The 14358-nt window shown below is 35.8% G+C and overlaps 1 protein-coding gene across 2 annotated transcripts in view; it reads right to left on the bottom strand.

Annotated features, from left to right (window-relative positions):
* Positions 1-14358, bottom strand: part of HSD17B4 (hydroxysteroid 17-beta dehydrogenase 4) — a 103468-nt gene that overhangs the window by 60080 nt on the left and 29030 nt on the right. For both annotated transcript variants that reach the window (XM_040241695.1, XM_040241696.1), the window contains exons 4-8: positions 13207-13266; positions 11360-11381; positions 11210-11256; positions 9637-9721; positions 8319-8506 (exon numbers count right to left, since the gene is read on the bottom strand). In XM_040241695.1, the coding sequence (XP_040097629.1) occupies positions 8319-8506; positions 9637-9721; positions 11210-11256; positions 11360-11381; positions 13207-13266 (402 nt within the window). The remainder of the gene's footprint in view (positions 1-8318; positions 8507-9636; positions 9722-11209; positions 11257-11359; positions 11382-13206; positions 13267-14358) is intronic.

Genomic DNA, 14358 nt, shown 5'->3' with positions numbered 1-14358 from the left:
AGTGAAATGACAAAATACAGTTTTACATTTTGAAGTGACAAAGATGACATTTACAGTCCCTGTAACTGAAAGAGCAGCTCTAAAAACCTTTCACTTTATAGTATTCCTGACCCCAGAAACTGTGAGATACTATATACTTGCTTTAATCCACAAAATTTGAAGTAATGTATTACAAAGCAGTAAATAACTAATACAACTTGGGGAATTCATGGGTATTCATCCTAAGATTATGTCTCATTTCATGTAACAAACATGTAAGCTACATATATGACTTTCCATTGATCAAATATATTTCAAAGAGGAAAATGAAATTACAGATGTCTCCACACATTACTCAGAACACCTGGTTCTTTAACAAATAATTCCTTTGATAGCCTGTAAGTGAATATTTCAGAAGAAAAGAAAAACACTGAGGCAAAATAAATTTTTGGCTTTTTCTAAACTATAAAAAAGTAATAATATCAAAATTTAAAATAAGAAAAATTTAGAATCTAAAGCATATTTTTAAAATGACCTACATGTGTGTGGATTTATCTCTGGGCTTTCTATTTTGTTCCATTGATTTATATTTCTGTCTTTGTGCCAGTACCATACTGTCTTGATGACTGTGGCTTTGTAGTAGAGCCTGAAGTCAGGCAGGTTGATTCCTCCAGTTCCATTCTTCTTTCTCAAGATTGCTTTGGCTAGTCAAGGTTTTTTGTATTTCCATACAAATTGTGAAATTTGTTCTAGGTCTGTGAAAAATACCGCTGGTAGCTTGATAGGGATTGCATTGAATCTATAGATTGCTTTGGGGAGTATACTCATTTTCACTATATTGATTCTTCTGATCCATGAACATGGTATATTTCTCCATCTATTAGTGTCCTCTTTGATTTCTTTCACCAGTGTTTTATAGTTTTCTATATATAGGTCTTTAGTTTCTTTAGGTAGATATATTCCTAAGTATTTTATTCTTTTCATTGCAATGGTGAATGGAATTGTTTCCTTAATTTCTTTTTCTATTTTCTCATTATTAGTGTATTGGAATGCAAGGGATTTTGTGTGCTGATTTTATATCCTGCAACTTTATTATATTCATTGATTAGCTCTAGTAATTTTCTGGTGGAGTCTTTAGGGTTTTCTATGTAGAGGATCATGTCATCTGCAAACAGTGAGAGTTTTACTTCTTCTTTTCCAATCTGGATTCCTTTTATTTCTTTTTCTACTCTGATTGCCGTGGCCAAAATTTCCCTTATCTTCAACAAAGGAGGCAAGAATATACAATGGATTAAAGACAATCTCTTTAACAAGTGGTGCTGAGAAAACTGGTCAACCACTTGTAAAAGAATGAAACTAGAACACTTTCTAACACCATACACAAAAATAAACTCAAAATGGATTAAAGATCTAAATGTAAGACCAGAAACTATAAAACTCCTAGAGGAGAACATAAGCAAAACACTCTCCAACACAAATCACAGCAGGATCCTCTATGACCCACCTCCCAGAATACTGGAAATAAAAGCAAAAATAAACAAATGGGACCTAATTAAAATCAAAAGCTTCTGCACAACAAAGGAAACTATAAGCAAGGTGAAAAGACAGACAGCCTGTGGAATGGGAGAAAATAATAGCAAATGAAGCAACTGATAAACAACTAATCTCAAAAATATACAAGCAATTTCTGCAGCTCAATTCCAGAAAAATAAATGACCCAATCAAAATTGGGCCAAAGAACTAAATAGACATTTCTCCAAAGAAGACATACAGATGGCTAATAAACACATGAAAAGATGCTCAACATCACTCATTATCAGAGAAATGCAAATCAAAACCACAATAAGATACCATTTCATGCCAGTCAGAATGGCTGCAATCCAAAAGTCTACAAGCAATAAATGCTGGAGAGGGTGTGGAGAAAAAGGAACCCTCTTACACTGTTGGTGGGAATGCAAACTGGTACAGCCACTATGGAGAACAGTGTGGAGATTCCTTTAAAAACTGGAAATAGAACTGCCATATGACCCAGCAATCTCACTGATGGGCATACACACCCAGGAAACCAGAATTGAAAGAGACATGTGTACCCCAATGTTCATCGCAGCACTGTTTATAATAGCCAGGACGTGGAAGCAACCTAGATGTCCATCAGCAGATGAATGGATAAGAAAGCTGTGGTACATATACACAATGGAATATTATGCAGCCATGAAAAAGAATACATTTGAATCAGTTCTAATGAGGTAGATGAAACTGGACCCTATTATACAGAGTGAAGTAAGCCAGAAAGAAAAACACCAATACAGTATAGTAACGCATATATATGGAATTTAGAAAGATAGTAACAATAACCCTGTATGCAAGACAGCAAAAGAGACACAGAAGTATAGAACAGTCTTTTGGACTCTGCGGGAGAGGGAGAGGGTGAGATGATTTGGGAGAATGGCATTGAAACATGTATAATATCATATAAGAAACAAATCGCCAGTCTAGGTTCGGTGCAGGATACAGGACGCTTGGGGCTGGTGCACTGGGGTGACCCAGAGGGATGGTATGGGGAGGGAGATGGGAGAGGGGTTCAGGATGGGGAACACGTATATACCTGTGGCAGATTCATGCTGATGTATGGCAAAACCAATACAATATTGTAAAGTAAAAATAAATAAATAAATAAAAATAAAATCTCAAAAATATAAATAAACAAACAAACAAAAAAATTAACAGACCTACAATAATTCTCTTCTTTTACGGAAGAGAAAACAGGTCTAGAAAGACTAAGCTACTTGTCTAAAGTAGATCTTATTCTCCCAATATCTTTCAGTAGAGTTTGGTGGACATAAAGACACTACATTAAACATTGACTTAACTTCTCTAGAGGTACTGCTAAGTCGCTTCAGTCGTGTCCAACTCTGTGCGACCCCATATACGGCAGCCCACCAGGCTCCCTTGTCCCTGAGATTCTCCAGGCAAAACACTGGAGTGGGTTGCCATTTCCTTCTCCAATGCATGAAAGTGAAAAGTGAAAGTGAAGTTGCTCAGTCGTGTCTGACTCTTAGTGACCCCATGGACTGCAGTCCACCAGGCTCCTCCATCCATGGGATTTTCCAGGCAAGAGTACTGGAGTGGGTTGCCATTGCCTTCTCCTCTCTAGAGGTACAGACATGTCCAAACTAACGGAAATTACATTCTCTAAGGAAAGCGAATTTAAAAGTTATAGTTTTCAATATTTTCTTGAAGACTTGCTGCTTTCCCAAGAAAGTCTACAGTTGATGACAAAAAGTGACTAAGGTAGAAATCTAGCAAAGAAATGATAAGCATAAAAATCTCAGTAGTGGTTATCTCTTGGCATGAAGCAGAGGAATAGAAGATATAAAGTTAGATGCAAGTAATGTTTCAGTTCTTGGGTTGAGCAGCAAGTTCATGATGGTGATTACATTTTGATGCTTTATTTCTTACCAGTAACCTAAGCTGTTTTGCATATGTATGCAGCTGTTGTGTGTGTGTGTGTATATATATATATATATATATATGCTTAAAAGGGAGAAAAAAGTGAATTGTATCTCTTCATCATATACTCTCATTCTGTAACAAGAATTCCTTCAGTAAGATATGAGAATATAGAGAGTTTTTAAATAAGGCTTTTTTAAATGGCCATGTTGACAAGGAAAAGGAAAAAAATTAGAACTCAGGTACAAATAACTATTCAACACTAAAGCAAACTGATTAAGCACAGTTCTTAGAAAAAGCCAGCGAGTTCTAAAACAAATGGTAGCTCAAATGCAGCAGGTAAAATGGTACTGTGAATAAGCATTTGTATTCCATGAAGGGACAGGCTACCCCCACTCCAGTATTCTTGGGCTTCCCTTATGGTTCAGCTGGTAAAGTATCCGCTTGCAATGCAGGAGACCTGGGTTCGAACCCTGGGTTGGGAAGATCCCCTGGAGAAGGGAAAGGCTACCCATTCCAGTATTCTGGCCTGGAGAATTCCATGGACTGTATAGCCCATGGGGTCTCAAAGAGTCAGACATGACTGAGCCACTTTCACTTTCATTCCATGAAGCAGCTAATTTTAAAATAATTTCACTCATCAATTGTTTGTACTGTTTCACAGAAGCTACTTTTAAAGTATTATAGATACTTTCTTTTTAAAACATATGTTAAAGCCAGGAGTATCAGAAACTATACACAGTTTTATACCAGTCAAGTATTCTATTTATTATATAACCAAGTAAATCAGCATTTATTGAAGATTGAACATGGGAAGTGGGAAGATTGAAGGTGGGAAAGATTGAAGGTGGATGGCATCACTGACTCAATGGACATGAGTCTGAGTAAACCCCAGGAGTTGATGATGGACAGGGATATCTGGTGTGCTGCAGTCCATGGAGTCGCAAAGAGTCAGACATGACTGAGTGACTGAACTGAACTGACTGAAATCAGCATTGGTTCTCAATCATACATTTAAATTTTTTAATTTAAAAATTTATGTTTCATGTTTTCAAAACATAAAGTTGGCAGACTCCCACTACCTGATTCCAAGACTTACTCTATAGTAATCAAAACATCATGGTATTAGTAATAGGACAGGCCCATAGATCAATACAGCAAAACAGAGAATCCAGAAATAGACTTACACATATGTGATCAGCTGATTTTCGAGAGAAGAGCAAGGGCAATTCAAATCAAGAATGAGGAACAGTCTATAGAATAGGTGAACTGGTAGTTCCTTCAGCAAATAATTGGCACTTTTTTTAAAAGGAGAATGAACTATTACATGTTAATGAAACTGAAGAGAAACAGTAACAAAATGCCTATGAGCTCTGTTTAGATCCTTGGGGAATAAACCAACTCTAAAAAGATCTACCTGCCAATGCTAGAGACACAAGAGATGTGGGCTCTATCCCTAGGTCAGAAAGATTCCCTGGAGTAGGAAATGGCAACCCACTCCAAAACTCTTGCCTAGAAAATTCCATGGAGAGAGGAGCCTGGTGGGCTACAGTCCATGGGGTCGCAAAGGGTCAGATATGACTGAGTGATTGAGCGCACGCGCGCACACACACACACACACACACACACACACACACACACACGCACAGTAACAAAATGCCTGTGGGTTTTATTTAGATCCTTGTAGAATGAACTAACTCTAAAAAGATACTTTTTAGGTAACTAGGAAGCTTTAATATAAACTTAGTATTAGACAATGTTAATGAATTATTATTTTAGTGTGATACTGGCATTGTGGTTATAATGTCCGTATCTGTTAGAGAGACACATTTCCAAGTATATATTAGGTGAGAAGTAATGCCTGAGATTTGCTTTGAAATATCACAGTGAAAATGGGAGAGGGTAACAAAATAAGTCAATAAAATAAAATCATTTTGAAATATGCCCAGAGCATTTTGTTCTCCTTAACAAAGGCCTATCCTTAAGGGAAACTATCAGAGCTTCAATTAGACAAGTGAAGCCCCTCTAGTCTCCTGTCTCAAATAAGGGAGGTGGGGGGCGGGGGGAGGCTAAGAAACTCTTCTAAAAGTCAGTGTAAAGGGGCTTTGATCTTCTAAAAAAATGGAGATGTAATTATAAGATTAGAGAACACACCTCCCTCCCATTAACTTACAGTCACTTCAACAAGGCTCCAGTATAACAACAGCAGATTACAACTGAGACAGCTGCAAACATACACACTCTTTAACAAAGGTTATCTAAGGAAACCCAAAGACAACAGGGTACACAAAAACAAGGACAAAGAGGAAAATGTAGTTTCTGATACCAACAGCTACAGCAACCAATAAACACAATCTAACTCCTGGCCTTGGAGAAGGAAATGGCAACCCACTCCAGTGTTCTTGCCTGGAGAATCCCAGGGACAGGGGAGCCTGGTGGGCTGCGGTCTATGGGGTCGCACGGAGTCGGACACGACTGAAGCGACTGAGCAGCAGCAGCAGCAACTCCTGGCCAAACAAACATAAAACCTCACAATAAAGTTCAATATACCACACTTTCCAGCTACTCCCTCAACACATCATGTTCCGTTTTCAACAATTTCAAAGCCTGCTAAAAGACAAAAAAAGTACAGGCTGAAGAGACAAAGCAAGCATGAGAACCAGCCTCAACAGACTTCCCTGGCAGTTCAGTGGTTACGATTCTGCACTTTCATTACAGAAGGCATGAGTTCAGTCCCTGATTAGGGAACCAAGATCCCACATGCCACACAGTGCAGCCAAAAAACAAAACAAAACAGAACCTCAAACCAGAGATATAGCCTCAAATATAGCAGAGATTTTGGAATTATCAAACCTGGAATTTAAAATAACTGTAATTAACATGCTGAGGGCTCTAAGGGGAAAAAGTGGACAATTTATAAGAACAGATAACTACTATAAGCAGACAGAAGGAAATGCTTTGGAAAAAAAATCAAAAGGAACTGCTAAAAAACAATGTAACATTCTGAAATGAAAAAAAGAATCAGTAAGCCTGAATATATGTTACCAGAAACTACCCAAACTGACATGAAATACAAAGAGAAAAAAGAAGGAAAAAAAGAACTGTGGTATTGTATAATTATAAAAGATAAATAGGCACATAATGGGATACCAGAAACGGAAGGAAAAAAATATAAATAAAAAGGAAGAAGAAATAGTTGAAGCACTGATGGCTGAGTATTTTCCAAAGTTAATGACAAATACCAACCATAGATCCAGGAAGCTCAGGATATCAAGTAGCATATAGCAAAAATCTACACCTATTATTATACATACTATATTCAAACTGCAGAAAAACAAGGAGAAAATGTTGGAGGAATACAGAGGGAAAAAAATATACATTATGCATCAAGAAACAAAGAATTATGTCAAACTCCCCTTCAAAAACCATGTTAGCAATAGAAGAGTGGAGTGAAATATTTCAAGGGCTGAAAGAAAAAAATTACAAACCCAGAATTCTGTAGCAGTGAAATTATGCTTCAAAAGTGAAAGAGATTAAGAGAATTTTAAAAACCTGTTACAGATTAGAAAAAAATATTTTGCAAAACACTTATCTGATTAAGAACTTGTTTCTAAAATCTGCAGGGAACTCTTACAACTCAACAATAAGAAAACAAAGAGTCCAATTTAAAAATGATCAAAAGACTTGAACAGATACATCACCATAAAAGACAAATAAATGGCAAAGAAGCACAGGAAAAAATGTACATCATGTGTCATTAGGGAACTGAAAATTAAAACAGTGAAATACCATGCATACCTATTAGAAGAACTAAAATGCAAAAGACTAACAATAATAAATGCTGGCCAAGATGTGGAGCAACAAGAACTCTCACAGACAGTCAGTGGCAATAAAGCATGATACAGTCATTTTGGAAGATGGTTGGAAATTTCTTACTAAGCTAGTCTTACCATACAATCCAGCAATTATCCTCCTTAATATTTAACAAAATGAGTTGAAAACTTCACCCACACAAAAACCTGCACACAAATATTCACAGAAGTTTTATTCATAACTGTAAAAAATTGGAAATAATCAAAATATTCCTTGATAGGTGAATGAATAAACAAATTGAGGCACCTCCATACCATGTAATATTATTCAGTATAAAAAGAAACTAGCTTCAATCCTCTCAGACATTTGGGAGAAAGAGGAGTGGCATGAAGAGACGGAACACAGGGGATTTTCCAGGAAGTGAAACCATTCTGTATGATCTGTGATGGTGGGTACAGAACATTACACATTTGTGAAACCTATGTGATTGGACAACCTAAAGAATGAGCCCTAAAGTAAACTGTAGGTAATATTGGGTTGGCCAAGAAGTTCACTCTGGTTTCTCCATCAGATGGTATGGAAAAACCAAAACAAACTTTTTGGCCAACCCAGTAAGAAGGGATCAGTACTGGTTCATCAGTTGTAACAAATGTAGCGCACTGACATAGGATGATAAAAATATGGGTAACTGTGTGGGAGGAGGAGTACATGAACACTCTCTTTACTATCTGATCAATTCTTCTATAAATCATTTTTTTTTAATCTGTTAATTTTTACATAAATTTTTTAAAATAATTATTATGAAACAGTAAGAATGCTATTACTTCATTCTGTTAAAAAAATATGTATGTCTACCTACACAAAGAGAAAGCTTACCTCATTGTGTTAAAATTATGGGTCATTTTTTTTATTTTTCCTGTTTGTGCTTTCCTAAATTTTATATAATGAATGTAAATTACACATCATGCTTTTTTAAATTGTAAGGAAATTTTTTAGTTACTCAAAAAATTAAATACTTTGGCAAAGTTCACTCCACACAGATATATGGAGAACAGCACTGAAAAATTTAAACTTACCTTCAGGCAAAATGGTTTGGGTCATCCGTGATCCAGCAGTAGGGGCAATAGTGTTACAATGAATGTTGTTTTTCTTGCCTTCCACTGCAAGACAGTTTGAAAGGCCCAGAAGACCCAGTTTCGCAGCACAATAATTTGCTTGGCCAAAGTTGCCATATATTCCTGAAGCTGATGAAGTCATGATGATTCTAAAAAGAAAAATCAATCTCTCAACATCATCTTTTCTGTTTTAATAATGTTGCAAGTCTAAGCACTTTTTTTTCTTTTTCATTACTATTATACCTGTCAAAAGAAACTCTGTATACTGGCATTGGGTTCTTAAAGTCACGATTAATATACCTAAATTAATAACAAAAGTAATCTCTCAAAATTCTACTATAACATTTTATTGTTTTAAAAGAATCTCTGAAAAAGAAAAAAAAAGGGATCCCTGGTCAGGAACAAATGAATTCAAGTGTAAGAATACATATTCATTATCTACTGAAAACAACAATAATTATTTACAAACAAAAAATAAACTGCCAATTGACAAGTCAAAATCTTAGTAAGAAATATTAGATCATGAAATCTTAATTCTTTAGTCCTCATCACTTTGCTCCTTTCCCTGTCTGGATAATATTAAATGCCTCATATTAAAACAGTATCATCTGAAAATCTGACCTAATCTTACTTACACTACTTAGTAGAACAAGTAAAGTAAATCATATCATCTACTTTCAGAAACTGCTAATATCAGGATACACCAGAAGTCTCCAATAAGAAAATACATCACAAGCAATTTACTTCTAGTAGATGTATGTGAACTCTAAGTTAATAAGAATAGCCTTAAAAAAAATAATAGCCTTTACATTAGAGAGCATGGAGCCACTTACTAGGTCACATCTGAGTCACACAGATGCAACTGTAAGAGTCCTACCATTCCTGGTCAATAAAGACTAACTCATGTCTGAGCAGTGCCAGTTAGTAGAAAACAACTACTCATCTCTCCCCAGTTGGTCACTGGACACACAAAATGATATTTTGGTTAGAGAATAAATCACAGCTGAATCCTCCATGTTTGTACTGCTAAAATATCAGAAAATGGCAGGAAAATCATTAATAATGAAAAGTAGGAGGTAAAAAGAAATACAAAAGTTGTCCAGCTCAGCTGATCCGTGACTGACGCCAATTTAGTGGGGAAGCATGTGCCAAAACTATACTTAAAAAGCCTGTGCATATCTGGAGGTACATTTTTCAATATCAAAACAATTCTTTTCCTCTATACACAAGAACCCATACAACATCTCCAATCTCCCTTGACACCCACATACAACTCTACCTTCCAAAGTTCTGTTTCTTCATGTGATCCCATGCTGCCCGGGTCACCAAGAATGAGCCCCGCAAATGAACTCTCTGGATGATGTCTAAAATGAGAAATTTTTATCATGAATGTTGTCAAAAATTAGATAGACCTATTTCAGAATCAACATTAGCAATGATTTACTTATACAAAGATATTCTTTTTTAGACCTAGCATTCAAAATCAACTACTGTCACATTGTACTCTGGGTAATCATTTTTGCTTTAGTCTCAATTATATATCTAATCAATAATTCATATCTATTTTGCCTATAAATTATGATTAGATTATTGCAACTTTATCACAAATACAATGCCATCTAAATATGATGCCTGTACACACATCTAAATACAATGTCATCTTTAATATATGCCTATTTTATATAAAAATTAATTAATACAAATACCCAAGAAATCTACATATGTAAATTAGGACTCAACACAAACATCAATTAAAGCATAATCAAAAATCATCCACTTTATCATCAAGAAATGTTTATAAAATATTCATAATATCCCTTAATCCCTATTTTTACCAGGGTTTACTAAATGAGTTAAGAGTTGGGGGGAGGAGTGGAAGAGATGGAGGAAATAGGAGGAGGCAAAGAGGGAAAAAGAGAGAAAGAGATGCCTGCTTTTAGAAATGGCAATCTAATGAACAGAAAACTTGGAGGATGACTCAGTTAGACAACTCTAGATTTAATTTTATCCTGATGAAACCACTGCAACCCCATCAGAGCTCAAAGCAAAGCACCAAGGTAAGTCTCCTTTGCCAACAAAACTTATCTTTCTCAGCTTCTCTTTTACTCAGTTATTACAAGGGAAAGGAAAACTAAAAGCCCGTCTTTGCTTAATTCTACATCACAGAGATAGCTTGCTTCTTCCAAACGGACTTCTGGCAATCTTTCCCAGAAACACGCTCTATAAACAAAGACATAATTCACCTCAGTTACTACGTCTGCCACTGTCTCAGATTGTTTTAGTTCTGGTAGCTAATGAAAGTAAGGACAAAAAGAGAAAATATGGAAAAACATTTTCATAACAGTGACTGTTCACTATCTAAACTCAATTTTTCCAACATGACATTCCTAGTGAAAAATTTTCCTGCTTATTAGAAGTTTCAAAATTATATCTAGACTTTCCCACCCAGTTCTCAGATTTCCATCATTTTTAGTGCCTCACTCTTCCACAGCCTTCTCTTGCTGTTGAAATAACAATTATACAGCCAGACAAACACATAAAAAGCTGTTAAAAACAACAATACTATAAGAAAATGCTGACAATCTCTCAGAGACAAAAAAAAAAAAGATGAAAACCACAAAAACCTTTTAGATAACTTTTTCCAACAGATTTTAATTTTTTTAAATTTTTCAAATGTTTAAAAAAAGGTTACTCCCAAATGTTCATCATTTTCAGTCATAAAGCTGAAATAATCACTTACATTAGTAGAAGGAAGAATAAGAAGCAAGATTTTCCTTAAGTATGTAAGTACATCAAGTATTAAACAGCTAAATGGATAAGTATGTTCCATAGAGAATATTAAAACATCTTACCCCAGGCTTCATCACTTATTCTACTAAATGAACGGTCCCTCAGAATCCTAAAAATTGATATTATGTTTGTTGAGATGGGAAAGTAAACACTAAAAAAAAAAAACTTTGCAAATACATTACTTTATTGGAAATGAAAAAAGAAATACTCACCCAGCATTGTTGATAACAATATCTACAATATAAAAACATCCAAGTCACATATATAAAAGCAAGCATATTAATTTGCATTTGCTGAAAACTCACATTTCTTTCAAAAGTGTTTTTCTCCCCATGGGTAAGTAGATATAATAAGCAACAAGTGTTAGCAAAACAAAATTTTATACCTATAGCAAAAAAAATCTGATTCACAAAAGCATAAGAATCATATTACATTAGTGCTTTCCTTTCAAACCTACATATCTAAAATTTTTTTAGGTTTTTCCATCTCTACTTTCTGCCAAAATTCTATAAACTTATTAAAAGAATTAGCAGTCACATAACTTAAGTTCTTAGAACTCAGCAGTAATCATAAGCCATCCCTCAAGCAACTTCAAAATTCACAGGGGAAGTTAAAAGTTTAAAAAAATTTTCCTTGCCAATGAAGTCAAAAGCGAAACCATTAGAATTAGAAACTGACAGCCTATATGGAAACACAATTGCATCCTCACTATAAAAAGAAAGGGACTGCTTTTTAAGGTTCAACCACCATCTTGTGGCTATTTTATGACTTCAAACCTTTAGGGCTTCTATCCCTGTGTCAGACAATATGTGAACGTGTCTCGCACAAACTCAACCAAACATAGCTAGAAAAAATATACATGGTAGACCAAAAAAAAGGGAAGGTGAACACATTCAAACTATAAAAACCAACATTTTTCAGACTAGAAATATGTTGGGTGGTTCCTCCAGTAATTCAATAACCTTTTACAATGTATGGGATTAAATTAGGAAGATTAAACAATACACTGAAATTCTTAAAAATGAACTTTTATATAATTCATCTTAATTTGCAAGATACAGAATCACTCCAGGCAAGAGTACTGGAGTGGGTTGCCATTTCCTTCTCCAGGGGATCTTCCCAACCTAAGGATCGATCCCAGGTCTCCCATATTGCAGGCAGATGCTTTACCATCTGAGCCACCAAGGAAGCCCCTATAATTACTTAGTAACTATTAAATAAGCATTATAATAATTTAATCATACCTCTGATACATGGAGAAGGAAATGGCAACCCACTCCAGTACTCTTGCCTGGAAAATCCCATGGACGGAGGGGCCTGGTGGGCTGCAGTCCATGGGGTCGCTAAGAGTCGAACACGACTGAGCGACTTCACTTTCACTTTTCACTTTCATGCATTGGAGAAGAAAATGGCAACCTACTCCAGTGTTCTTGCCTGGAGAATCCCAGGGACGGGGGAGCCTGGTGGGCTGCCGTCTATGGAGTCGCACAGAGTCAGACACGACTGAAGTGACTTAGCAGCTGATATACATGCCTGGAAAATCCCATGGATGGAGAAGACTGGTAGGCTACAGTCCATGGGGTCACAAAGAGTTGGACACAACTGAGCAACTTCTTTTTTGTTCTTTCTTTCTTTCTGATATACATATATAATCATACCCCCAATATTGGGGGTATGATTAAATTATTATAATATCTTTAATAGTTATTAAATAATTATATTATCATGTAAATTACTGTGTATTATATATGTATTTTTATATATTGGGGATACGATTAAATTACTACAAAAAGAAACTTAGAGAATGCTTTTAAGTTTTTCTAAAGGCCCTTAAAATACAAAAAACAAACAACCAATTCAACACATACATGCATACAAACTGTCACCTCAAGCCCTTTGTGGAATAAGATTAGAGTATGTTAAAGAATTAAATTTTAAAACAAATCTAAAAATTTGATTACCAAGAAAGAGTTTTTAGCAAACAAAAGTAAAATAAAAAATAATTCATTAGAAAGGTAGAAGCTGCTCTGTGAGTACCATAAATGTAAAGAAACATCACCTATTCTTCCAAAAGCATCCAGTGCTGTCTTCACAATCTTCTCTCCTTCTTCCACTGAATCTGAAGGAAAGGGAAATTAGGACAAAACTTCAGTAATAATCTTCACAAATGACTTCTAAATTCTGTGGATCAGAGTACATAACAGACACAATTCATTCAATAGAATTCATTTCCAGGAAAAATACATTTATATTGTAGGCACATAACAAACTACAATATAGATGATCTATGTTACAAAAGAAATTTAGTCCCTAAGACAATTCTTTAACATACCAAAAAAAAAAAAAGGAGCTGGGTAAATAACAAGCATTTGACAAATAATATCAAAGACAGCACTGTCTAATAGAACTTTGTCTTATGAAAATGCTGCTGCTGCTGCTGCTAAGTCGCTTCAGTTGTGTCCGACTCTGTGCGACCCCATAGACGGCAGCCCACCAGGCTGCCCTTGTCCCAGGCAAGAACACTGGAGTGGGCTGCCATTTCCTTCTCCAATGCGTGAAAGTGAAAAGTGAAAGTGAAGTCGCTCAGTTGTGTCTGACTCTTCGAGATCCCATGGACTGCAGCCTACCAGGCTCCTCCATTCATGGAATTTTTCAGGCAAGAGTACTAGAGTGGGGTGCCATTGCCTTGAAAATGTCCCTGTTTTTACACTGTCTAATACAGTAGCCATGAACCACATGTGGCTACTGGCTAGGATGACAAATTGATTATTATTTCATTTCTATTGAATTTTAAGTTGTCACATAGGACTTCTCCATAAGGGTGCAAATGAGAATTTGAGAGGGAGGGAAAGAGGAGTGTATTTAATTTGAAAAAGCATGATCAAGTCTATATGACTACATTTGGAAAACAAACCTATTGTTTTTATAATGTTGTTGTTGCTTAGTTGCTAAGTTGCGTCCAACTCTTGAGACCCCCGTGGAGCCCACCAGGCTCCTCTGCCCATGGGATTTCCCAGGCAAGAATACTGATTGGGCTGCCATTTCCTCCTCCAGGGGATCTTCCCGATGCAGGTATCAAACCCACGTCTCATGCACTGCAGGTGGATTCTTTACCACTGAGCCACCAAGGAAGCCCGTTTTTATAATATAATACTAACCACAAAAAGCAAAGCTCAATGAAATATTATGGCCTTGTTATTTTCTGCTAATC

This window comes from Oryx dammah, unplaced genomic scaffold (genome assembly GCF_014754425.2).
Source record: "Oryx dammah isolate SB20612 unplaced genomic scaffold, SCBI_Odam_1.1 HiC_scaffold_5, whole genome shotgun sequence".
Taxonomy (NCBI): domain Eukaryota; kingdom Metazoa; phylum Chordata; class Mammalia; order Artiodactyla; family Bovidae; genus Oryx; species Oryx dammah.
The sequence above is the reverse complement of the archived record's forward strand: the minus strand, read 5'-3'. Positions and strand labels throughout refer to the sequence as shown.